Genomic DNA, 27,441 nt, shown 5'->3' on the forward strand with positions numbered 1-27,441 from the left:
GGTGATTTACACCCCTAGGAGTTATGTCCCATGTAGAAAGGGAGAGGGAAGTGAGTTTGCTTGCCGTGTTGGCTGAGAGATAGGCCACACCTGAGCACAAAAGAGGTTCTCTGGGGGTGACTCTTAGGCCTAATTTTAAGTAGGCTTAGCCTATCCTTTGTGGAGATACATTTCATAGGAACAAACCCCACGATTGAGGGCTCGGCCTATTGATTTGGTGTTCCCACTGCTTCTGAGAATATCAGGAATTCTTCGAGTGGGGAAGTTGAATTTCCCTTCTTGCCATTCCCCGAAGGGGACTGTTCTAGTTTGCTAGCTGCTGGAATGCAATTTACCAGAAACAGAATGGCTTTTAAAAGGGGAATTTAATAAGTTGCTAGTTTATTGTTCTAAGGCTGAGAAAATGTCCCAATTAAAACAAGTCTACAGAAATGTCCAATCTAAGGCATCCAGGTAAAGATCCCTTGGTTCAAGAAGGCCGATGAAGTTCAGGGTTTCTCTCTCAAGTGAGAAGGCACATAGTGAAAACAATCAGGGTTTCTCGCTCATCTGGAAAGGCATGTGGAGAACACGGCGTCATCTGCTAGCTTTCTCTCCTGGCTTCCTGTTTCATGAAGCTCCCCGGGAGGCATTTTCCTTCTTCATCTCCAAAGGTCACTGGCTAGTAGACTCTCTGCTTCTGGTGGCTACGTCGTTCTGTGCTCTCTCAAAAATCTCTCACATTCTCCAAAATGTTTCCTTTTATAGGATTCCAGTAAATTAATCAAGACCCACCGAAATGGGTAGAGACTCATCTCCACCTAATCCAGTTTAACAACCACTCTTGATTAAATCACATCTCAGGGGAGATGATCTAATTACAGTTTCAAACATAATACTGAACAGCGATTAGAAGAAACGGCTGCCTTTACAAAATGGGATTAGGATTATAACATGGTTTTTCTAGGGTACATACATCCTTTCAAACCAGCACAGGGACTTTACAAATACTTCTTTATTCACTGTTCAAATCACTCTGGGGTTGATAGGGGCATCACAGTGGACAAACTTACAAAATCTTATGCCCTGTTTAAGGTTCCATGTACTAATGGTGTTCAATTAACCTGTCCATATAAATTGCATTAGGAAATGCACTAGTCAAAATATAAATTTTGTACCAAATAAACATTTTTGCTTTAGTCTCACTCACACAGAAGTTGAAGTTTTAAAATATGAACGACTATCTATTCACTGAATAACTTTTACAGCATGAATTATATGGCATGTCATGATTTTTTTTTTCACACCAAGGTTGTGCTTGCCTAATTGGTTGTGTTTACAATGATTATAAAACTAGCATTTCTCTCCTATGGAGTTAATTCATTTCATTTAAAGAATAAATTGTAAGTTAAGGCATTCCCACAAATACAGACAGAATTTCTCTTACATTTGATTTATCTGGTCTGTTAATGACTTAAAAGTGGTAAATGAAGACTCTTCCACTTTTATTACATTTATATTGTGAGTTCACTCATTTTGTATACTACCAAGCCATCAACAGAAGGCTTTGCCACATAGATGACATTCACATAGATTCTTTCCATTACAAGTTCACCTAGATTAGCCAAATTAGTAAGGAAAATGAAAAGCTCCTCCATGTTGATTATAAACAGTGATTCTTCAGTGTTTGAGTTCCGTGGTATGTTAAAGGTTAATTCTATGGCTGACATCTCTTCTATATTCACCACATTTTTACTGAATGATGTCATATCACCTAAGGTTATAATACTGGCTTTTATAGGGTTCCCTTCCAATTTATGTTCTCTCATAAAGTAAAATTTTTGCCTAAAGTAACAAAAATAAATTTAAGGTTTTTCCATATTGATCACATTCAGTTTCTCTCAAGTGTGAGTCATCTCATGTTATCTAAGGCCAGAATGAGTGAAAGCTTTCCCACACAGACCACATTCAAAGGTTTCTCCTCAATATGTCAGCAAAGGACAAAACAAATGAATGAGAGCTTTGGGACAGAGATTCCCAAAGGATTCTCTGGGAGCATGCATAGGGTTTCTCTCCAATTGTGAGTTCACTTGTGTTCTTTAAGAAGAAAAGAATTACAGAAGGCTTCCCCACACAGATGACAGATATGGTCTCTCCCTCCAGAGTATGTCCTCTCACAGTTTCTCTCCAGTGTGAATTCTCTCATGTTCCCTAAAGGTAAATGATCAGTGAAGGCTTTCCAATATAGAGAGCATTCACCGGTTTCTCGCCAATGTCAAACTCATTGTATTGTCTAAGGCCAAAGTTTGAATAAAGGCATCACCACTTAGATGATATTTATATGATTTACTTCTAGTGTGAACTTTCTTACATTGAGGCAAAGATGACGAGTCCCTACTGAGGGCTTTTCCAAACAGTTCGCTGACACAGGATTTCTTTCCTTTGTGAGCTAACACATGTTGAAACTGTGGATCTGTATGTGAATTCTTGCAAATCATTACATTTAAAGGGATCTTTATAATGTGACATCCCAATGACAAGAGTAGATGTCTTTCCTACAGATACTGTATATGGTTAGTCTCCAGCACGAAAGGTGAGAATTCTGCCACTAAGCCACCGTCACACTGCCCTATTTATTGCTTTTTAATGCCACTTTCTCTGACTGAACTCTGCTTTTGGAGAAATCCTATTCCTTCTCTCCAGTTCCCCTCCTTGCTCCAATTGGGAAAATATATTTGATCTGCAGACCTGAAATCCCACTGAAACCAAACAATCAATAATCTCTACCATCACAACTCTGAATAATTTTCTCTGGGATATATCCAGGAGAGCCCACGCTTTGCAGGGAAGTCTATAGCTACATCTTTGAAGATCAGTGCCTCCAGTAGCAGCATTGTCAATAGCTCAGCTGACAACTGTCTTTCTCTGCATTCATTACAACCAGAAAACCAGTAGTTGAACAAATATGGACATGGTCTGACTTGTCCTAGAGCCATGGGCTCCTCCATGGTGGGTCCTGGGGATGTTTCTGGATAGGTGTGAGGCTGCAGGAGAGGATACTTCAAGTCTGTCGGTACACAGGGCAGGAAGCATCAGGCTTTCCAGAGATGAAAGTGCATCCTCTCCAGCCCTGCGGCTGAAACACCGAGACTGTGTTCAAATGATTCAACACCAGGGTCTAAGCCCAAGTGAAATGGAGTTGACTCAGCACAGTCAACACGGAAAATCTAGAAAGAAGGATCCACAGAAGGAGGAGTGGGGTAGCCTCCTCTTCATGCCCAGACACCTCCTCTGTCTGTAACAACCTGGGACTTGTTCTTTTTTTTTAGTACTATTTAAAACACCAGCAGCCAGCATCAGAATGCTAGACCTAGGAGAAAGCAAGCCTTGCTGATATCTTGATTTTGGACTACTGTTGGCCTCAAACGTGTAAGCTAATAAATTTCTGTTGTTAAGCCAACCCATCATGTGGTATTTGTGATAACAACTTAAGCAAACTAACACTCCCACTATCATTTATGTTACTACATGTCTGGAAATATTCATTCATTCCATCAACAAATAATTTTGTATGTGCCAAGCACTGCTCTAAGCAATATACAAAATAGATAAAAAGCTGTACCATAATGGAACCTACATTCTGCTGGAGAGAAAGTAAACTAAATAAGTAAACAAATGAAATATATAATATGTCAGATAGTAAATCCCAGAGGGAAAAAATAAACAAGAGGGATACGAAGAGTTGGTGTGTATGAAATTGAGTGCATATGCAAAATTTTAGACAGGGTAGCCAGGGAAATCCTCTTTTAAATAATTAATTTTCAGACCACTTTTGAAGGAAGTGAAGGAGCTAGCTTTGTCAGTAAAAGAATATTCCAAACAGAGGAAAAAGCAAGTGTAAAGGCCCTACCTACAGTGGTTCTAGGGGCCATAAGTAGGAGGCTGGTGTGGTGGAAGCAAAGTGAACAACTGGAAAAGAAGTAGGACATAAGTCAGAAAGGTACCTAGGTAGAGGTGGGGGCGTGTGGTGAGGTAGATCAAAAACAGCTGCCAACTTTTTCTGATTATACTAAATACTGACTATGAATAATTTTTTTTATTTTTAACTTTTTTTATTGTATAGTAAAAGATATATATAAAGCAAAGAAATAAAAAAGCAATAGTTTTCAAAGCACTCTTCAACTAGCAGTTACAGGACAAATCCCAGAGTATATCATGGGCTACCATATGATCTTCTCAGATTTTTCCTTTGAGTTGCTCCAGAATATAGGAGGTTAGAGAACTTAAATATTCTTTTATTATCACAATCGACTTTTTTTCCTTCTTTATTTTGTGAAAAATAACATATATATATAAAAGCTATAAATTTCAAAGCATAGCACCACAATTAGTTATAGAACATATTTCAGAGTCTGACATGGGTTACAATTCCACAATTTTAGGTTTTTATTTCTGGCTGTTCTAAAATATTAAGAGATCAATTTAATGATTCAGCATTCATATTCATTTGTTAAATCCTATATTCTCTGTATAATGCCACCATCACATTTGATGTTTCCATCCCTCTCTTTAGGGGTGTCTGGGCTATGACTATTCTAAATTTTTTATATTGGAAGGGTCTGTCACTAATATGGCATAGGCAGATAGAATTATCTGATGTTCTGGAAAGGCTGATCTAGGTTTCAGGACTTATCTTGACCAGGGACCCATCTGGAGGTTGTAGGATTCTGGAAATTTACTCTAGTGCATGGAGCCCTTGTGGAATCTTATAAATTGCCCTAGGTGTTCTTTAGGATTGGCTGGAATGGCTCTGATTGGGGGTTGGCAGGTTATGATAGGTAGCAAGGTCTAACTGAAGCTTGCATGAGCACAACTTCCTGAGTAGCCTCTTGACTCTATTTGAACTCTCTCTGCCACTGATACTTTATTAATTACACTTCTTTTCCCCCTTTTGGTCAAGATGGAATTGTGGATCCCATGGTGTCAGGTCTGGATTCATCCCTAGGAGTCATCTCCCATGCCACCAGGGAGACTTTCACCCCTCAATGTCATGTCCCATGTAGCAGGGAGGGCAATGATTTCACTTGCAGAGCTGGGCTTAGAGAGAGTGAGGCCACATTTGAGCAACAAAAGAGGTCTTCCAGAAGTAACTCTTAGGCATGCCTATAGGTAGTTTAAGCTTCTCTGCTACCTACATAAGCTTCACAAGAGTAAGCCTCATGATCAAGGGCATGGCCTATTGATTTGGGTATCTCTAAAGTTTGACACAGTATCAGGGGATTCCCTGATGGTAAGGTTTAATAGTTCCATACTCTTTCTCCCATCCCTCAACTGTGAATAACATTTATCTCCTTAAGGCACCAAATAAAATATGCACAAATAAGAAATATTATACACCTCAGAAATAATATACCAATATAAAAAACAATTTTTTAAAAATTTACATCACTACAAAATATGAAGTGCTTGATTTGATTTTGGAAGTTATTTTGCAATTACAATAAAATGAAAAATATAAACAAGATTTAGTGTTATTATTATGACCTTCTTTTTCTCTCAAAGAGTTAGAAAATATTCTGCCAGTCATCCAATCCAGAAATTTTCCATCCTCTGGTGGATCACAATTAAAAACAATAAACCAACAAAAAGAAAAACAGCCCTTTAACCCTCTGGCTGCACTTGCAGCTTATCCTATGATGACCAGTTCCTCATCCCCAGAGTCCTAGCAGGAAGTCAATATGAGGCTTCACAGATTCCTCTAAGGCACTGACTGGCAACTGGCTGCTTAATCTCAAGAGTAGAGGTTAGCTAAAGCACAAACTTCAGCATGTATCTGAAACAACTGCAAGCCTTGTTACTACATAGACTGGACTCCATCCCCAGAGTTTCTGATTCAGTTGGTATGATTGATGCCTGAGAATCTACATCTCTAACAAGTTCCTAGGTAATGCTAATATTGCTAGTCTGGGACTCACAATTTGAAAAAGAGTGCCTTCAAGGTATTATTGCTCCCTGAAGGCTGCAGTGGGTTGGCTAGGGTAAGGCTGATTTCAAGTATTGCCCTCTGCCCTACTAATCCCCTCCTTTCCAAAAAACACCTTTCCAACCCCAGGGAGGACAGTAGAAAGAGATGGGAATGCCTTTTTTCTCAAAATCTTTCAAGACCTTCCCATCACATGTCCAGTATGTGGGAACCAGTGATGATAAATGAAGGTTCACTAACTGCTGGAAGAGAAAGGGACCTTTCAAAGATCATCTAAATTTAGTGTTTCTGGATCATGACATGTCCAATATGTGGGAACCAGTAATGATAAATGAAGGTTCACTAACTGCTGGAAGAGAAAGGGACCTTTTGAAGATTATCTAATTTAGTTTCTGGAACAAGTGTCACGGTCGGTTGACAGGTGTGTTGCATCTCACTCACTGCTAGCTATGATGCCTGCCAACGAGTTACTTTAAAATGTACATCACAGCATTTGTCAAACTCATTAAACTGTAAATCACAAAGAGTTTTAACACATGCAAATTTTTAAATATCTCCCAAGAGGTCTGAAGATCTCTGGATGGATGCAACCTGTGACAAATTTATCTAACTGTATTACAAATGTGTGACATAACCTCACCTCATAACTTTAGTGGGGTTGAAAAAAAGCTGACCTTAATAACCTTGGAAAACTGTGTTTGACTGAAAACTGTAAGGCTAAAGATAAATAACTATACCTAAACATTGTCCACTAGTTGGTAAATCTGTTTCTCACAGGGACATGGGTTAAAAATTCTGAAACTACTTTACATAAATATCAGGTTTAAACAAATACATAAATAGATGGTAGATAATGGGAGCCGGGTTTCTCAGTCAGAGAAAGAAGTTCCAAAAGTAAGGCTGGAATGAGTCCTGTGATGCTGGACTAGAGTTGCAAATATCAGTATGAATTTATGCTCAATATATAGAGAGACAGATACATACAGTACTAATTCCCAGCTCTATCCATTGAGAGGGCCTAGAAGTGTGATACCCCAATAAAAATGAGCACCTCAGCACCCAGAACTTGGTTTCTAAATAGCATTCTCCATAGTAAAATTTGCTATTCTCTAAATAGCAAATGGCCAGTGCTAGGCAGGGATAGAGAAAATACAAGACGAGCCTGAAACATCTTGAAGTGTCAGAAAGTAAGGGAGTGCTCAAAACACAAAACAATAGGGGCATGCGAAAGGGACACAGGAACCAAACTTAAGGAGTTCCCAATGACCAAAGCTGGAATTTAAGCAACAACATAAATAATGTGGTAATGGATTAAAACCCAAAGTATAAAATATACAGGAATTTATACTGATGTATATAAATAACTAAATGAATGAATGGAGAAGGGACAAATATTCCTTCCAGAAAAATTCCAAATAATATATTTACATACTCCTTTCTCCTGGATTACTTTCCACTTGAGTGTGGGGTGGACTTAGTAACTTGCTTACAAAGAATAGAGTACGGAAGGGAAAAAATAGTAACTTTACAATGAAGAAACCTGGCAGACACCACCTTAACTGAATAGACAAGGCTAACACCATCAGTCAAGTCATGTGATATGATCTGATAAGGAAGACACTTCACCTCTGTACTATTCTTCTTCCAAACCATAACTCTAGTCTAATCATGAGAAAAACACCAAGCAAAATCAAACCGAGGGACATTCTACAAACTACCTGAGCAGTACTCTTTAAAACTGTGAAGGTAATGAAAATCAAAGACTGTGAAACTGTCACAGCACAGAGAAGACTAAGGAACCATGACAACTAAATGCAATGTGGCATCTTGGGCTGGATCCTGGGACAGAAGATCAACATCAGTGGAATAACTGGTAAGATCCAAATAAGATCTGTACTTTAGCTAACAGTAATGTACAAATGTATCATGGTTGTATAAAATGATAACATTAGGGGCAACTGCGTGAGGGGTATGTAGGAACTCTGTACTATCTTTTCAACTTTTCTGTAAATGAAAATTATTCCAAAATAAGTTTATTTAAATGTTTTTAAAATCATGGATACTGCGTGGATTTTTTCCTGTTGTCTTTTTATTTCTTTTTCTGAATTCATGCAAATGTTCTAAGAAATGATCATGATGATAAATATACAACTATGTGATGATATTGTGAGTTACTGATTATATATGTAGAATGGAATGATCATATGGTAAGAATGTTTGTATGTTGGTACATTTATAAATAAAATAAATTTTAAAAAAATCATGGATACTTGGGCATTCATTATAACTCATTCTTTTATCTTATACCTATTTTTAATGAGATATCCAGGTGATCTACATAAACACTAAAGTTTAAGAAGCAAACAGACACCCATATTCATTTAACAGCTACCGAGTACCGACTGTGTGCCATACACACTGAGACTAACTAATACCACATACTCTAGAGTCGAGAATAGAGCCATTTGGCCTCAACAAGGATTTTGATAGAAATGGAAATTCTCAGGTCCCACCCTATACTTCTCAAATCAAATCTCCGGGGATGGAGCCTAGAAATCTGTTTTAACAAGCCCTCTAGATGATTCTTAAGCATATTAAAGTTTGAGAACCACTGCTCTAAAAAGTGGTTTTCACACATCATATATTAAAATCACCACAGTACATTTAAAAAACCCAATGCTGGGGCCCATCCCAAACCAAGTAAATCCCATGTTGGGGAGTAGAACTCTGCCATCAATCTTTTTTCTTAAATCACCGATAAGTCTAATGTGCTGCCAAATTTGAAAATCAGGAGTAGCTGGCGTCCCTGTGAGCACAGGCCAGGTGCCCAGGGTACATTTATGCCTCTTTTACATACTTAATTCACTGAAAAGAATCTGTGCTTTATCTCTAACTTTTGCATATCAACAAAAGGTAATTCATTACACTGAAACCATGTGGAATTCCTGTGGTGTGTATTCAAACACAGTCTGGGTTCAGATTTTATAGAGCATGAAGTCACTAATAAATACAATACTGAGTACCTGATGACATGGAGTGTGAACTGTTGTCCAGTCGCTTTAGCACCTCATCTCTGCAGGAAAAAAAAACTTTATTTCCACATACCTCCTCCACAGCACCTGGCCACCCCTCTGGGTAAACACACTCAACCTCTGCTTATCTTACAGGGAATGACCAGAGCCCACAGAGCTGGTGCTCCTGCTACTGGCTAAACCTGTGAGACTTTGCTTGGCCACCTCCCTCCTTTCTCCTAGTATTCCAAAAGACCAGCGGGATCATGACCTGCGGTGAGAGAGGACTTCTTTCTGGGGCAACAGTGTTCCTTCCCCAAGTTCCACGGTTAAGATTATTTCATCTAAATACTTAGTTCTCACGCTAGCCCATAAATGCCTAGTTAATACTTTTAGAATGAAACAAGATATAGTCTGGTATTATAATGTTTGCTGTGGCAGGAAAGGGCAGGTTTGAGGAAAGAACTCTGAACATTTGCTTTGTGAATCAATTTTAAGCCTCAGGAAGGAAAAGCTTATTCTGAGGACAACAAAGTCCATCCATACACAAACACTAATCAATACTGTACTTTGTGATTATGATGAAATTGTATGTTAAATGTTTGTAACTGTTCAGTAGACCTAGCAAAAAACTGAAATGATTAAATTATGCCAATTATGCCACTTAGGGAAACGGGAGTTTTCATTCCATTCTCAGAATCTAAGTGGCCTAACTCTTCTGTCCTTGGGTACTGTAGCTATTCATGCTCCCCACCAGTGAGAGCCCTTTTTGTCTACCATGTCCCACAAGAGGCTCTGTCAAACGAGCAGAGCAGTTTTTGAGCAGGGAAAAGACAATACAAAGTTTTAGGAAGATAAATCTGGGTACAGAATGCAGGACAGGCCTGGGGTGGGCAGTGGGGGCAGAGTAAAGGAAGCAACAGTGAACGACGCAGGTGGCTGTCACAACACTGAGATGGAGGGGGCTGTAGAAAGGAAATAGGTTAGCCCTGGTAATGAAGAACACCCAACAGGTGTGGAAAAATACTAGGGAGAAAAAATGGACACAACAGACTGACCTAAGTGCTTGGGTGGGCTAGCTAGAACCATAATTACCATTTGAAACATTCTGTCTATGGGAAAGAACTTTCAGAATGCAAAAAAAACAGATTCATAAACAAACTTTTGGAAGCTGGCCAGTTTGTAAGCTGCGAGAGAGACTATATTAAAAAAAAGTTCAGCCCACTCCCAACAGAGGTTATTTGAAAACTCTCCTCTCAGTCTTAACTGTTGACCTAAACTGGCTTTGTCGGAGAACCCGGTTTCCCATTCCCCCATCTATTTTCTCATCCTCCTCTGCACCCTCAGAACACAGAGCTTCCTTCACTCTGAACTAACGAACCTTTCTAACCACATTCCCTCTTACTAAGGGATGCTGTACCAAATTTAACTCACAATCTCCAATTTCTTCCTTTCCTGTCTCCTTCCTGCCAAACATTGTCTCCCCCATCTTAAAATTTTTTTTATCACTTTGTTAATTTTATACTGCTCATCAGAGAAAATCTAGAAAGTAAAAAACGTATAAAAGAAAATAAAACCATCCATAATCACACCATGACCCAGGGACAATAAGTTGGTGTACCTCTTTCTAGACTTTTTCCTATATTTATACACAACATTTGCATTTTTCAAAATCAGATCCACACTATATCTTAGTTGTGCAGACACTTTCCCAATATATTAATTTTAAAAACACTGTTTTTTTGCGGGGGGTGGGGGGGGGGCAGGCGGTACATGGGCCAGGAATCAAACTTGGGTCTCCCACATGGCAGGTGTGCATTCTTCCACTGAGCCATCTGTCAAAAAAAGACTTCTGATAGCTGTAAAACGTTCCAACGTGTGAATATAACATGAATTTAAATCATTCCCTACAACTGGATTTGTTTCCCATTTTTCACTGTTTTAATATTTCAATGAATATTTCTCTACATAAATATTTGATGTCATTTCTGATTAATTTTTATAATAGAATCCTAGAAGTAGAGGGTTAAAGAGTACAAAGGTTAAAGGATATGAACTAAGGTTCTCTTTCCCTCCCTCTTTCTCTCTATATATACACATAAAGACGCTTTCCAAAAAGCCTGAATTGATTTATACTTCTATCAGCAGTTTATAAAAATTCCTGACCCATTAAACCCCAGTAACAATGAGGGTTCACTAAATTAGACAAAACATTCACTTGTTCTCAACAAGTCCTATAAATACAATCCTAATCTCCTTTCTACAGCTTAAATGATTGAGTGTCATGTATCTACCAACTTCACCTCACCACCTGTGCTGGTCTGAAAGGATGTATGTACCCTAGAAAAGTCATGTTTTAATTCTAATCCTATTTTGTAAAGGCAACTGTTTCTTCTAATCCTTGTTTAGTACTGTATGTTGGAAACTTTAATCAGATTATCTCCATGGAGATGTGACTCACTCAAGAGTGGGTGATAAATTGGATTAAGTGGAGACATGTCTCCACCCTTTCAGGTGGGTCTTGATTACTGGAATCCTATTAAAAGAGGAAACATTTGGGAGAAAGGCGAGATTCAGAGAGAGCAGAGAAGAACAACAGCCACGAGAAAGTCACAACAGAGAATGCTGCAGAACCACGAAGCAGAGAGTCCAGTGACTTTTGGAGATGAAGAAGGTAAACGCTTTCTGGGGAGCTGGAGAGGAAGCTAGCAGGTAACAGTTTGTTCACCATCTGCCCTTCCAGATGCGAGACAAAACCTGTGTTCGCCACGTGCCATTCTACTTGAGAAACCCTGAACTTCACTGGCCTTCTTGAATCAAGGTATCTTTTCCTGGATGCCTTAGATTGGACATTTCTATACACTTGCTTTAATTGGGACATTTCCATAGCCTAAAAACTGTTAACTTGCAACTTATTAAATTCTCCTTTTTAAAAGCCGTACCATTTCTGGTTTATGGCATTAGGGCAGCTAGCAAACTAGAACACCACCCAAACTCTATTTTGCTACAATGTTTCTTCCCCCAAATGTTTTACTAAAAATTATTCTAACAACATTAGAAATCTCTAGTAGGACAATGTATTTTTTAGATTCTCATCATTAGCTAAATTGACTCTTCTCTTCCCAATTTTGTGACCATTCAACTCTACTGATCTCATCCTTCTACAAAGACTTAGTTCCTTTAAATTATTCCATGACCTTCTCTCACTTCATCTCCCAGCTTTATATATATATATATTTTTTAACTTTTTAAATTGTATAATATAGCATATACACAAAGCAAAGAAAGAAAAGAGCAGTAGTTTTCAAAGCACTCTTTAACCAGTAGTTACAGGACAGATCCCAGAGTCTGTCATGGGCTACCATACCACCATCTCAGATTTTTCCTTGTAGCTGCTCCAGAACATTGGAGGCTAGAAGAAATCCATAATTTTTTATCATCACAATTGACTTTTTTTTCCTTTTTTGTTTAAAACAAATTATATACAAAAAAGCAATAAATTTCACAGCACATCGCAACAATTAGTTGTAGAAAAGATTTCAGTGTTTGGTATGGATTACAATTCTATAACTTTAAGTTTTTACTTCTAGCTGCTCTAAGATACTAGAGATTAAAAGAAATATCAATATGATTCAGCAATCATACTTGTTTGTTAAACCCTACCTTCTCTATATAACTCCACCATCACCTTTGATCTTTCTCCCACTTTTTAGGGGTATATGTGCTATGCTCATTCTGACTTTTTCATATTGGAAGGGGCTATCATATCTTCCTAACGGGGTAGGGAGAAAGATCTAGCTGATGTTCTGGAGAGGCTGGGCCCTCTAGGTTTCAGGGCTTATCGTGTCCAGGGATCCATCTAAAGGTTGTGGGTTTCTGGAAAGTTAACCGAGTGCATGGAACCCTTGTGGAATCTTATATATTGCCCTAGGTGTTCTTTAGGATTAGCTGGGATGGTTTTGGTTGGGGTTTGGCAAGTTATGATAGGTAGCTATGTCTAACTGAAGCTTGCATAAGAGTGACCTCCAGAGTAGCCTCTCAACTCCATTTGAACTCTCTCAGCCACTGATACCTTATTTTTTCCATTTCTTTTCCCCGTTTTGATCAGGATGGCATTGTTGACCCCATGGTGCCAGGGCCAGATTCATCCCTGGGAGTCACTTCCCACACCACCAGTGAAACTTTCACCCCTGGATGTCATGTCTCCCACGTAGGGGAGAGGGCAATGATTTCACTTATAGACTTGGGCTTAGAATGAGGCCACATCTGCAGCTCTATATTCTTTAATGTCTCCTTTGTTACTTCCTATTCCTCAAATGATGCCAGACCTTCAAGGTTCAGTCCTTGCCTCCACTACACATTACACTCTGGGAGGGCTCATCCATTCTATTTTAACAATCAGCTCTACACTGATGGCTTCCATATCTTTACTTCCATAATTTTACATGTCCTTTGTCCTCAGCTGTCATGTCCTCTACTGAGAGGTTTCATTACCATCTATAACTCCATAATACACCATCTTCTCTGCCAAACCGGTATCCTTTCCCAATTTTCTTATTTCAGATAATGGGACAACACTTCTCCAGTCCTCCATACTTAAAAACTTCAGAGTCTGTAGTCCTTTCTTAAATTACTCAATGTCCCCCAAATCATACTAATAATTTATTTAAATAACTTCTAGATGTACTCCTTTTTCATAATTTCCATCACCACTTTATACACTGAATACTGGAATATCCTGTCAAATAGACATTCATCTTGATGAAGCTTTTCCAAAAATGCTTTTTTGATGATTTCTCCTGTTCAACAACTTCTATGTGTCCAATTACATATAGTTAAAACTCCTCAAAAAGTCACAACTTATCTCCTATTACCTCCCAATCCAAATCCAAGGCAATCTTTTCTTCTCTTACACTCTCTCCAGATTAATTTCTACCCCTGCCTCTGCTCATACCACTCTCTAATCCCTTCCAACAGTTTCAATGGAACCTTCAGTGATAATTCTCTACTTTTCCTTTTTCTAAATTCCTGAAGCCAGTGGTTACTGGCTCTAAGGAGGCAGTGTTTTTAATAACTTCCTCTATGGCAGATATCAAGACACAAATGTAACATCATTGAACATGGAATTGGAAAGAGATTTGCACAAAGCTAGTAAGAACCAACTCGAGGACACCACTGCAGTACTTACATTTAGTCTATAATATAGAACTTAATATATGTTGTCTTGTATAAACTCTCTAGATGTATTATATAAGTATTTTTATTCAGTGCAATAAACTCTAGATCTAGGAAGAGGGGCAACTTGTTTTAGAGCTTTCAATGATTAAAACACTGTATAGTATACAGGGCACAGTATGCACTCAATAAAAACATGTTGACAAGACCTGGAGATAGGTGATAAGCCAGCGCAAAGGTTGGAGTGGTAAAAGATGGGCCGGCCATATTTTCACTAAGGGTTTGTTAGCAAAAACAAACAACAACAAAAAAACAATAAAGGAACAGAACTAATGGAAATAAAATTAGAATGGGAGAGAGGAATTTCTGGTTATGTTCCAGCTTCACACTTATGTGGCCTGTCCTTTCTTTTTTTTTTTTTTCATTAATTAAAAAAAAAATTAACAAACAAAACATTTAGAAATCATTCCATTCTACATATACAATCAGTAATTCTTAATATCATCACATAGTTGCATATTCATCATTTCTTAGTACACTTGCATTGATTTAGAAAAAGAAATAAAATGATAATAGAGAAAAAAAACTATACGTACCATACCTCTTACCCCTCGCTTTCATTTACCACTATTTCAAACTGAATTTATTTTAACATTTGTTCTCCCTATTATTTATTTTTATTCCATATGTTCTACTCTTCTGTTGATATAGTAGCTAAAAGGAGCATCAGACATAAGGTTTTCACATTCACAGAGTCTCACTGTGAAAGCTATATCATTGTTCAATCATCCTCAAGAAACATGGCTACTGGAACACAGCACCACACTTTCAGGCAATTCCCTCCAGCCTCTCCACTACATCTTGAACAACAAGGTGATATCTACTTAATGCGTAAGAATAACCTCCAGGATAACCTCTCGACTCTGTTTGGAATCTCTCAACCATTGACACTTAGTCTCATTTCACTCTTCCCCCTTTTGGTCGAGAAGGTTCTCTCAATCCCTTGATGTTAATTCTCAGCTCATTCTAGGGTTTTTCTCGGTCCCTCGATGCTGAGTCTCAGCTCATTCCAGGATCTTTGTCCCACGTTGCCAGGAAGGTCCACACCCCTGGGGGTCATGTCCCACGCAGAGAGGTGGCCTGTCCTTTCTTGTGCCTTAGTTTCATTTTTGTAAAAGCAGAAGACTGGACTATTTGATTTTTAAGATATCTCACCATTCTAATGCTCTTGGATGTGGATGAAACTGACAAGGAAACCATCCACAGTCCATTGCATTGGTAACAATAATAACAGCAATAATAATAGACTAATTTAAAAATTTGCTGACAAATCGAAGGAGCCTAGAGAAGCAAAACTTTTCTGAAGGCTGATGAAACATTTTGTAAGGTCATTCCATTTCTTTGATCTAATAATTATTTTGCATAAAAAAGTTCTGGAAGTTACATCTATTTCATTTTACTTTCTGGAGAAAAGTGTGAAAACTCATTTTATATTTGTAGCATGTTCCAAGATATTTCCTAGTGTCTCTTGTCCAAAAATATTTATTTCCTGTGTACTATAAGCTGGACACTGGAAAGTGCTGAAGATTTGCTAAAAAGAAATCAGACCCTTTCTTTGCCCTTATGGAACCCACAGTAGTGTGGGTTAGTGACCATTTAGTTCCTAATAATCTGTATCAGTACTACTTAACTTTTTGGGATATAGACTGCTCAAGCTATGGACTCTCTTCAATAAACAGGTATATAATCATAAATGTTTAAATAAAATTTCAGAGGTTCACAGGAGCTGTCATCTGTGGAAAGGTACAAGAATCTCAAGTTAACAACCCTGACTTTTATTTACATCTACAAAACAATACAAGAATTCAAACTCATTAAACCCCACATTATCTTTGCTATACTGTGTTTGTTAAGGGAATATAGCCAAGATTTCCAACAGAAACAGTCATAACAAAGGTCCATCATTTAAAGGATTAAGCTTCGGCTACTGGAAATGCCCTTCACCCAGAGTACTTGATGTCTTTCTCAATCAGTGAGGTATATACTATTACTTTCTGAATAAGTGAGAACTGCCTAGATTATATTTCTATTTCATCTTTGCCATTCTTCTGGTTAAGGTTGCCGATTCAGTCTTTCCTTGAAAAGTCAATGGCACATGAATATGTGCTTTCATTTCACATGTAAATTCATTTCATGACTCTCCCCTTTCACAACAGAGACCTAATAAGTCATGACAAATATATATACACAGAGATACTTAATAAGCATCTTGAACAAAGAAAAGAGCATAAGTTCCAGAATTAGAAGTCGCTGACTACTCTCCTGGCTCAAGCATTTTCTGGCAAAGAGATCTTGGACAAGTCATTTAATTCTCTGACCTTAGTTTCCTCATTTGTAAAACAGAGAGGGGATGATAAAAGACTTAGCTCAGAGGACTGCTATGAGAAATCAAATAAAAATTATGTATTAAAGTACTTAAACTATTAAATGAGCAAAAGTGGGTGAAAGAGGATCTTTTGAAGTTGCTCACAAAACATCACAAAAGAGCAGATAATCTGGAAAGAGTTGCTCATTTAACATACTCAGTGTTCCATTACAAATTTGCTCTCTGGAATAAAATAAATTGTTCGTAAATTGCTCAAGGAATTTTGTTTTGACTTAGTGGCCAATTGTGAAGTTCTAAAACATAAGAAGAAGTCTGCAGAGAGGATTTGGATTTGCATGGTACATACATTCTAAAACACAATTTCTTAGTTCTTTGTAGTCAAAGTCCTTTTTACTGGTCTGTTTTAGCTTTTTTGCAGAACAATGATTCTTTCACTCACCTTGTTGAAAAGCTTTATAACAGTTAACAAGATGCATACAAATGATTTTAGGCGAATTAGCCAGCAAAGCTGAATAAACCAATGAAATCAATAAGAGTATCAGGGCTTTCTTTTTGGGGGGGCGGGAAGAGAGCTTTTGCTTTTAAAGGAAATAATATTTCCAGTTTGAGAAATATTTTCTAGTCCATACTTCACTGACACACAAGATGAGCCATTTAAAGTATAATTTTGCTACAAACTAAACTTGTTCAACTATCCAGTATTTGCTACATATTATGACATTGTTTCATTTACATTTTCAACATTTGCATTATTTCAACAGCAAAGTTTGCACTATTCTTCCTTTAATAATTTGGCAACATGGAAAATAAATCATTACACCTTAACAAAATTCATAAAAGTGACCAAAAGAATGATTTGCTGTGGTGCCTAAAAAAAGAGCCAAGATACAATCACCATGATTTCTCCGTGCCTACTATTAAGCCAAGGGTATGCTGGTTCCCCAAGAAGACGATTTAAGGTCTAATTCCCAAATACCCATTACACAAATGGCTACTAAGAAAACAAAATGCGGATTCTGCATATATATAACACTTCCCTCCAAGAAATCCATAGTACTTAATTATAGAATTGCTTAAAAGTAATGTATCCCCCATCTTAAGTAAATAATTTATATCATTCTGTGAGACCTTAAATTCTTTGCCTAATCAGACTAAAATGGGTATGAAAGCCCAGACTCGAGGTTTTCTCTAAAAGGAGGCGTAAGGTCTGGGATGGTGGATGGGGGTAGGAGGGTGGGATGGAGGCTCAAGTATACATTAGGGTGAACAGTTGAATGTGGCGTTCTAATGATGACAGGTGCATAACTTCTGAGCTCGCAGAAGGCTAGGGAATGTAGCTGGGATGGGGTCGGGGATAGAGCAAGGCTCTTTAAATTGGTGGGAGCTGGGTGAATGATGGAAAAGCAGATGCGAGGGCCACTAGGGACAGGCCCCCAATATCTACTCCTCAGCCCTTGCTCTCTCCCATTACTGCCAAAACCAAGGGGTTAAGAATCAGAACAACTTGAAGGAATGCACAGTGGACCTTCGCAACTCCGGGGCCCGGGGAGACCGCAGAATTCTTCCACCTACAAAGCCCGGGCTGACCCCCTGCCCTCCCCCGACCGGACCCGCGTCTCACCCGCCGCCAGGCGCAGGCCGCGGAGGGTCTCCATGGCCTCGTCACTCCGCGGACCAGCACCAGACCTCGGGGAACCGCGGCGGCGCGAGAGTGAAGAAGGTCACCGATCGCCCGGGAGGGCGGGCCATGGACCGCGCGGGTGGGCGGGGCGCAGGATGTGGGGGCGGGAGAGCGGGACGTGCGCGACGCGCACAACGTGCGAGCGCCGCGCCTCGTTTGGCTCCGGCATTGGCACCGAGTCTTTATGGGAAGAATGTTTTTGTGGAGTGTTGGTATCATGGGCGTTTGCCACATCGTTCTCACTAATTAAGAAAGTACCGGTTCAAGAAAGAAAAGTAATGTTTTCCTTGTCGAACTTTTGTGAGCTGTAAATCCCGAAATAACATTACCTAGATATAACCAGTGTTTCGGTATTTTTTCTTCCAGGGTTTTCAGCAAATAAGGCCTTTATCAAAAACACATGATTGGGATCATAGGTCCCAGTATTTCCCATCTCTTTTTGGCTTTGGGGTCATCTCTCAGTCTAATCTGGGAAACTAGCATGTTTGTTTCCCATTTTTAAGTTTTTTAAAAACTGGACATCTTATTTCCACCACTAAGCACCTGACTCAACCCACACTGCCGGGAATGCCCTTTTTCTTGACTTTTCAGTGGTCCCAAGTTCTTGAACAAAGCACAGCTACCTTAAAGACGGACGGCAGAAGTGGATTGGGAGAACTAAGAAAAACCTCCCTTGCATTCCAGATAGCCTCTTCGAACTACCTTATGTTGCGACCAAGAGTATGTTTCCCTTTGGGTTAGAAAATAGAATTGAAATGAGCACGCCCTTTTAAAGGAGTAGGAGGGAAGGAAAAGGGTACCAGGTTACAGTGCTCGAAGCAGATGGGATAAGGAAAAAGAAGCCTAGAACTCAGATTCTTCGCGGATTTCTCTCCGAATATTTCTTGACAGGCAGATTCGCGAACACCTTTGCTCCGCGGTGATTGGCCCGCGACGGGGGCCTCGCGCTTGTCCAATATGGCGGCGCCCAGTGGCGGTGTGAACTGTGAGGAGTTCGCCGAGTTCCAGGTGATGGGGTGTTCTTCGTGAGGCAGACGTGTCCTTCCTTTTGTTCTCGGACTCTGTACCCTGTTTTGGCTGGGAGGAGGTGTGGAACAGTTGTGGAAGAAGCGGGCAGTGTAAGGCTCCTGTTTTGAGCCATTGGAGGTCATGGGGGGCGCAGGCTTGGCCTTAGGAACCGAGTCTGCTCTGTGGGGGTCATGGTTCTCCCTGCGCTTGAATTGCCGCACTTGGGAAGTCCAGACGGTTCCGTGGCGGTAAAGCTGAGCTTGGGCTCGGGGTTAGGGAATGCAACTCACTTGTAGTAATCCCCCGAATTTAGCTCCCAGACTCCCCCCCACTTTTTTTTTTATAAGTTCAGCTTTTTTGGGAGAGAAGAAAATGAAGGAGGAGAACTTCCTTACTTGATAAAACAAAACAAATTTAGTACAACTTGTTATTTGGGTGGGATAGAAGGTTTGAAGGCTTGGAGGAACGATTGATTTTAGTACCTGCTCGGGTGCTATTGCTTTCCTAACCATTATAGAAAATGTAACATTTAAGAAAAAGGCTGTATTTTTTTATATATTCAAACGTTAAAGGTCTAAGCCTTTTAATTCAGTCATGAATAGGATTTTTGTCCAAGTTGCTGTGGAAGTTATCAATTCAATGCCGACATAAATGTGCTGCTGTCGAGTTACAGAAAAATCACTGACTTTAAAAATAATATTGCGGGCGGGCCGCAGTGGCTCAGCAGGCAGAATTCTCGCCTGCCATACTGGATACCCGGGTTCGTTTCCCGGTGCCTGCCCATGCAAAAAAAAAAAAAAAAGTATATATACTTTTACATATATAGCATTTTAAAACTAAAAATAATGAAAAACACGTTTCACGTCTCCACGTATGTGTAATAAACTTTGTGCTTCGAGCCGTTTTGTAGGTAGTGGTATTCCTTAAGATGACTTCAACAGACGAAATTATTTGACGAACAGCAGTAGGCCAAAGAAGTTCATGTAGGGTCTTTCCACCATTACTTTCACCCTCCTCAGTTCAGCTGTTCCTCAGACCTGATCAGCACCTAAGCAGCTTACAACAAATGTGAAAGAATGCCCAACTAATTAATATACTTGTAAAAACTTTAAATAGAATAGAAAAGACTGCTTGATTTTAAGGTATATGGAATATTTAAGGGGAGCCAGCCCATTTGTAGATCTTTGGCTCTTTGTGTTAGTACTGTGAACTAACTTGAATTAATGAACTCAGGCAATTGAACATCGGAAGATTAAAGCTTATAGGGAAGCATCCTAGTTAGGGAGTTAGGAGTTCTGGTTTCTAGTGCCATTAACATTTTGTGGCTTTGAGCTAATCACCTGACTAACCCCTTTGGAAATCAAGCAAATTTTTTATTGTTTTTTTTGCATGGACAGGCACTAGGAATCAAGTTTTGAATCTGTAAAATAAGAAGATTGTATTAACTTAAAATTGCTTCCATGTCTATGCTTTTTTGAATCTTGAAAATCAGATTTCAAAGGATTTCTTTTTGCTACTAAAGCATCCAACAGTGTTTAAATAGCATGCAGATAAGATGTAAGTGGGACAAAACTAGAATGTCTTTCTAAACCATTCTATACACAGTGGTAACATAAATGAAAAGATCATAAAATGAGTTTCATTAGTGAAACCGGGTGAAGTTTTTAGGTAGATTCTCTAGGATTTTTCCAGAGAAATATGTTTTATAGTGAGAAGTCAGAAGATCTGGTATTCCAGAGCTGGCCTTGATATGTCATTTAACCTCATGAAAATGGTTATGAGATTATTTGCCCCTACTGTCTCAAAATCACATAAGAACATAAGTGAAGGTGCTGTACAAATGCAAAATTTTAGTATAAAACATTTAGGTTTAGATCAATTTAGTAAAATTAATTGTAAAACGTGGTTTAAAAGTTTAACTTGTATGCTCACAGTTTATTAATAAAAGTTTCTATTTATTAAAGCATTTAGCATTATATTTTGTATGTAAATATCCTAACTGTGAAAAGCAATGCACTGAATGCTGTGGAGGAAAAACAGGAAGTCACATATTCTTTATTTTTAAGATTGTATACATTTTTCCTTAGAATTCTTATGAAAATGTTCATACATTACAAGAAATCTTAAAGGATTATACAATGGACGCTTGTATACCACTATCTAGATTCTACAATTAACAACTTACTCTGTTTACTTATTTCATACTGATCTATAATTCATCTTTTTATGAATTTCCAGATAAGTTGTAGACATCAGTTACACTTCACTGCTAAATATAACAGCATTCATCTAATTAGAGTTCAGTATTTGTTTACTTTTGGTAGAATTTGCATGCAGTGAAATAGACCAATCCTAAGCTTACTATAGATGAGTTTTCTTTCTTTTTTTTTTTTTTTTTGCATGGGCAGGTACTGGGAATTGAACTCCAGTCTCTGGCATGGCAGGTGAGAATTCTGCCACTGAGCCTCACCACCCATTTGAGTTTTGACATACTCATAAACCTGTAATGCAAACCCTCATCAAGATGAGAATAGTACCATCAACTCTAAAACTTCCCTTATGCCCCTTCTCAAGTCAGTCCCTGACCCTATCCCTACCCCAGCCCCACTACTGTTCTGATTTTTTTCAACATAGGTGCATATTTTAAAGTTTAAGGATTTTCAAAGAGTTTTAAATTTTTGCAATTTTTATTTTTTTCCATGATAAAAATTGGGCTTAGTACTGCTGGAAAGTGTCCTATTTTTCAAAATGAAATGAAATGTAGAGGGTGGTGCACTGGTGGCTCATCAGCAGAGTTCTTGCCTCCTGTGCTGGAGACCTGGGTTTGATTTCCGGAGCCTGCCCATGCCAAAAAAAAAAACGTAGGAAAAATGTTTACAGTTGAGTGTCTAGAATCCCAGTCTAACAGTTACTCCTCAAGCCTTTATTGGATACCTACTAGGTACCGGGCACTTTGGGACACCCAGTAGATTGATTATAAAGCAAGGAACTTAATCTAAGTAGGTATATAAAACATGTAGAAGATACTGAGAATGTAAATAAATGCTTTAGTAGTTCAAAGAGAAACAATTTAACACATGTTAACTGTGTTGGCCTTAGGTGGACAGAACCAAGGGAATTCTAGGCAGAAGATTGTATATATTTGGGGAAAATAGCAAATAAATCATTGCAGGAATACGGGATTTGCACAGGGGTATACTGAGATTATGCAAAAGACGAGAACTAGATTGTGGAAGGCTTTGAATGCCAAATGTGAGGATTAGGTAGTCATTTTTGAGCTGGGGGGAATGAGATTACCAAAGAGGTGCTTCAGGAAGATTCATCACTACTGTCACTGTCTTTGTTCAGACATTATCATTTTTGCCCCTAGTTTTCCAACAGAGCTTTCTGCCTTAAAGTCGCCCCTTTCTCTAATATATCCATAATAATCTGATCTCTATAATTCCGTAATCTTCTAAATAAGACATCTAATTTCAGGTTTAAATGACTGGGTCTATACTACTTACCATGGTATTCAAGACCATTTAAAATTCAATCCCAGAGTGCCTCTTTCTAGCCATCTCTTACCACTTCCCTTATTTTCATACATGCCTCCACACTCCCACCTCCTCCAACATAAGTTTGAACTGTACCATCCAATCAGATAGGCCTACTGGCTTTTCCCTGAACACGTCATTCTCTTTGTCATTTCTGTACTATCTCATTTGTTGCTGCTCTCTGAAATCCTTCCTCCTGACCTTAGCTGAGACCCAGTTCTAATATCATCTGGACAAAATCACATAAATATTTCTTCCCAGAATGTTTAGAGGCCTTGTGTTTGTGTTAGGAATATTCATTCATTTACACATGATTTTTAATTTGTAATTATCTGGTAGTTTAGTACAAACTAAACAGATTCTTTTGTGGCATCAATGATGGTTCCTTTTACAATATACCCATTCCTGTCCCTGGGGGTGCTGAATGATAGGATTCTGGCAGTCGTGTGCAAGGCTGTTTGTGGCTTGGGGGAAGCACAATATGAGCATTGCTGTAAAAATGGGGTTTGAGGAACCTGGTCTGTCTGAAAAAGAGTACCATGCAAATGTGATCTACTTCTGGCACCTTCAGGCAGCTGGTGAGAATAATAATTAGCGAAGTTTCAGAAGTTTTGGAGTACGCTGTGTTGTGTCACCCCTAACCTCACCCCTCATATACTCTAAAAGGCACTCGAAATAATAAAAGGAATTTATTTTAGAATTAACCTTAGAAATAGAGTATAGTATAATTGTAGGGGCAATAGAAAGGTTGTTCCTCCTTACTACTAAATATGGGCACTCCTTCAATACCTGAATTGCCTTCAAAGATGAGATTTTCACCCCATGATTAGAGATAAGACATAAAATGAAAATCTAAGAGACATGTCTGAATAATTCTAAAAAGTCAACCATACATCAGAATTTCTTCTTGTTTTGAGGAGGATAAAAGGTAGGAGAAGCTGGAGGCAATACAGAATTTGGAGAGTCATCTTTTTTTATATTTTTAACTTTTTTTATTCTATACTATGACATACATACAAAGCAAAGAAATAAAAAAGCAATAGTTTTCAAAGCACTCTTCAATAAGTAGTTACAGAACAGATCCCAGGGTTTGTCATGGGCTACGATACAATCCTCTTCAGATTTTTCCTTCAAGCTTCTTCACAATATAGGAGGCTAGAAGGCTTAAATAATTTTTTGTCATCACAATCGACTTTTTGTCCTTTTTTATTTCTCTTGTGAAAAATAACATATATACAAAAAAGCTACAAATTTCAAAGCACAGCACCACAATTAGTTGTAAACCATATTTCAAGGTTTGACATGGGTTACAATTCCACAATTTTAGGTTTTTACTTCTATCTGCTCTAAAATACTGGAGACTAAAAGAGATATCAATTTAATGATTCAGCATTCATAGTCACTTGTTAAATCCTATCTTCTCTGTGTAACTCCACCATCACTTTTGATCTTTCCATCCCTCTCTCTTTAGGGCTGTTTGGGCTATGGCCATTCTAAATTTTTCGTATTAGAGGGGTCTGTCACTAATATAGGGTAGGGAGATGTAACTATCTGAAACCTGTCTGGGCTAAGTTTCAGGACTTATCTGAAAGTTAAGATAGTTAAGGTTAACTATCTGACAGGGACCCATGTGGAGGTTGTAGGATTCTGGAAAGTTACTCTAGTGCCTAGAACCCTTGTGGAATCTCATAAATTGCCTTAAGTGTTCTTTAGGATTGGCTGGAATGTTCCTGGTTTGGGTTTGGCAGGTTATGATAGGTAGCAAGGTATAACTGAAGCTTGCATAAGAGCAACCTCTAGAATAGCCTCTCAACTCTGTTTGAACTCTGCCACAGATATTTTATTAGTTACACTTCTTTTCCCCCTTTTGGTCAGGATGGAATTGTTGATCCCACGGTACCAGGTATGGATTCATCCCTGGGAGTCATCTCCTACATCGCCAGGGAGACTTTCACAACCCTGAATGTCATGTCCCACGTAGGGGGAGGACAATGATTTCACTTGCAGAGTTGGACTTAGAGAGAGTTGGAGAGTCATCTTTACGTATGCTTTGACATTTAGAAATTGATTATGGTTCCAGGTCTGTGTTTCTGTGTTATTTCTGTGGACTTATGTTCAAGGAGTGTAATGTATGTTCAAGGATGCCTTCTGTATATTTTTTGGTGGATTATGAGGGATATGGGAATGCCATTGGGCTAAGCATCAAATAGATATCAGTAATTCTATAATATGATACACTTGAATTAACAGCAGTAGAACACTTGTGCTTGCATACACCTTCATTTGTTCTCAGTCTGTGAGCGCCACTCATGCTTTCTCTAGACCTCTTGGAGTTACCCTAAGGGCTTTGGCACTGTAATGAAGTGGTTTCTCGTTCTTTTCTTTTTCCCTTTCCAATTTTGAAAGAAATCTCTTCCTATATCTTACCTCCTTTTCCCCTTAACTTTAGCTTTTCTGGTGTCTTTTATGTGACATTTTAGAATAGCTCACAGTTCTCCCTGAACCAGTACATTACCAATTAGAGATAGTCATTATATCTTCTAGAATTCAATACTGTCCAGTTGAACGTTCTATGATGGTAGAAATGTTCTATATTGGTGCTGTCTAATGTGGTGGCCACTAGCCACATGTGACTCCAGCACTGGGAATGGGGCTAGTGTCGCTGAGTAACTAAATGTTTAATGTTATTTAATTAGAAATGTTACTAGTGTTTACCTTATTGAAAGCCTAGCTGTAGGTCATATATTGATAATTGTCTAGCACACAGAGAAATTTGATATATTTGGTAATCCTTATTTCTAGGTTCCAGCAATAAGATTGTGAAATCTGTTTATTCATTAGATGGTATACCACATAAATTCCCTTTGCCATATAAGGAACTTAACAATATGTCCAAATTGTTTTATTGGAGGGAAATTTGGCTATAGTTTTGAATGTATAGCTAATGTTCAAACTCAAAACTGGTTAAAGTTCAGAGTAAATAAAAACCTTAGGGACTGTTAAGCTGCATAATCTTTTACTTGGCCTGCCACATAACCTCCTAACTTCTTTTTGCCTGTAGTCTTTTTCCTCTAATCAGTTTTCCACACTTTATCCTGAGCAGTCATCTCAGAACACAAATCTGATAATGTAATCTCACACCAGCCTCAGTTTGCTGGTTCCCCATTACTCTCAGGAAAAAAAGACCTAAATCCTGTAACATAACCTAAAATAGTGGGCCTCATTTTGTATCATGTTTTCTCTTACTCTCTGTGCATAAGCCACATTAACTTTTCAGTCCATTACCAGTCTATTGAAATAGCTCTTGTCAGGGCCACTCATGGTTCCCATCCTAAGTCTAAAAGTCAATTTCTATCCATATCTTTCTTAATGAATTGAATGCATTCCTTCCTCAAAAGCTTTCTTCTGACTTCTGTGACATCACAGTTTTCCTTCTCTACTTTTAGATGCTGGAGTACCTTCCTTATCATTGGCTCCCCTTTGCTCCTTACAGCCTCCCAGAGTCAATCTCTTCTAGTTCCATGGCTTTACGTATCATTTTGTTAATAGAACTCCAGCCCTGATTAATGTCAGACAGGTTTATTCAACTTTCTACTCAACTTTTCTACTCAGACATCTAAAAAGGATCTCAAACTTAACATATCCAAAATAGAACTTAAAAAACAACAACACTTTTTATTATGGAAAATTTCAAATATACACAAAAGGAAAGATAGTACTAGAACTCCCTTGTACCCATCCCCGAACTCTAACAATCAGTTTACAGCTATTCTTGTTTTATCTGTGTACTGCTACCACTCATCCCACCCCAACCAGTTTATTCTGAAGCACATCCCAGACAGTATATCTTTTCTTCTGTAGATATTTTCCGTCTGTATCTCTAAAAGATTATAATTTTTTAACACAATACCAATACTATACCCAAACAACAATAATCCTTAATATCATCAAATATTCTGTATTGCAAACAGTACTCTTGGGCTTCCCACTACTTCTGAATCTTTTCCTTCCCCAGTCTCTCCTCTTCCCACCGATGATTGGCACCATCATCCATTCAGTTACCATCCTGTTTACTTTACTCAACCCCCACTACCAGTTCATCAGCTATACATCAGAATATGCCCTGAATCTAACTTCATCTCCCTAATTTACTGCCACACTTTATCAAACTAATATTAACACTTGCCTGGATCACTATAGTAGTGCCCTAAATGGTCTCCCTATTTCCATTTTCCTCCCTCTATAATCCATTCTCCACACAGCAGCCTGTCATTTAAAAAAAATTAATCAGGGCGGGGCACGGTGGCTCAGCAGGCAAGAATGCTTGCCTGCCATGCCAGAGGACCTGGGTTCGATTCCCGGTGCCTGCCCATGTAAAAAATAATAATAATAATAAAAAAATTAAGAAAATTAATCATATTGCATCATTCCTCTGCCTAAAACCCTGTTGCCTTTAGAACAAATTCAGTCGTTTTCATGGTCTGTATGGTCTTCTGACCTCACCTCTTACCACTCTCTTTTGTTTACTTCAGGACTACTTGCCTTCTTTTAATTCTTCAAACATACAAAGTTTGTTCCTGTTCAGAATTTTTTACTTCCAACTCAAATGTTACTTCTTCCAAGAGATTTTTTTAGTTGTTTTTTTTTCTGTTAGTGCTTTTCGGCATCTGCAATTATCTTGT

The 27,441-nt window shown here is 38.5% G+C and overlaps 2 protein-coding genes across 6 annotated transcripts in view; one reads left to right on the top strand and one right to left on the bottom strand.

Annotated features, from left to right (window-relative positions):
• FAM162A (family with sequence similarity 162 member A) overlaps nt 1–18,279 on the bottom strand; it is a 38,353-nt gene extending 20,074 nt beyond the window's left edge. Inside the window, exons 1-2 of one of the 2 annotated variants that reach the window (XM_077118157.1) lie at nt 18,156–18,279; nt 8,986–9,035 (exon numbers count right to left, since the gene is read on the bottom strand). In XM_077118157.1, the coding sequence (XP_076974272.1) occupies nt 8,986–8,995 (10 nt within the window). In that variant the 5' untranslated portion in view covers nt 8,996–9,035; nt 18,156–18,279. The remainder of the gene's footprint in view (nt 1–8,985; nt 9,036–18,155) is intronic. The other variant, XM_077118156.1, reaches the window with a different exon arrangement.
• An 827-nt stretch (nt 18,280–19,106) lies between these two features.
• The window catches only part of MIX23 (mitochondrial matrix import factor 23), a 30,283-nt gene continuing 21,948 nt past the window's right edge, over nt 19,107–27,441 (top strand). For 2 of the 4 annotated variants that reach the window (XM_077118161.1, XM_077118159.1), the window contains exon 1: nt 19,150–19,223. Coding sequence is in view for 1 of the 4 variants with exons in the window: in XM_077118160.1 (XP_076974275.1) it covers nt 19,173–19,223 (51 nt within the window). In the remaining 3 variants the exon portion in view is untranslated. Of the gene's footprint in view, nt 19,303–27,441 lie in introns of all 4 variants that reach the window. The other 2 variants (XM_077118160.1, XM_077118162.1) reach the window with 2 other exon arrangements.

Source organism: Tamandua tetradactyla, chromosome 10 (assembly GCF_023851605.1).
Source record: "Tamandua tetradactyla isolate mTamTet1 chromosome 10, mTamTet1.pri, whole genome shotgun sequence".
NCBI lineage: Eukaryota > Metazoa > Chordata > Mammalia > Pilosa > Myrmecophagidae > Tamandua > Tamandua tetradactyla.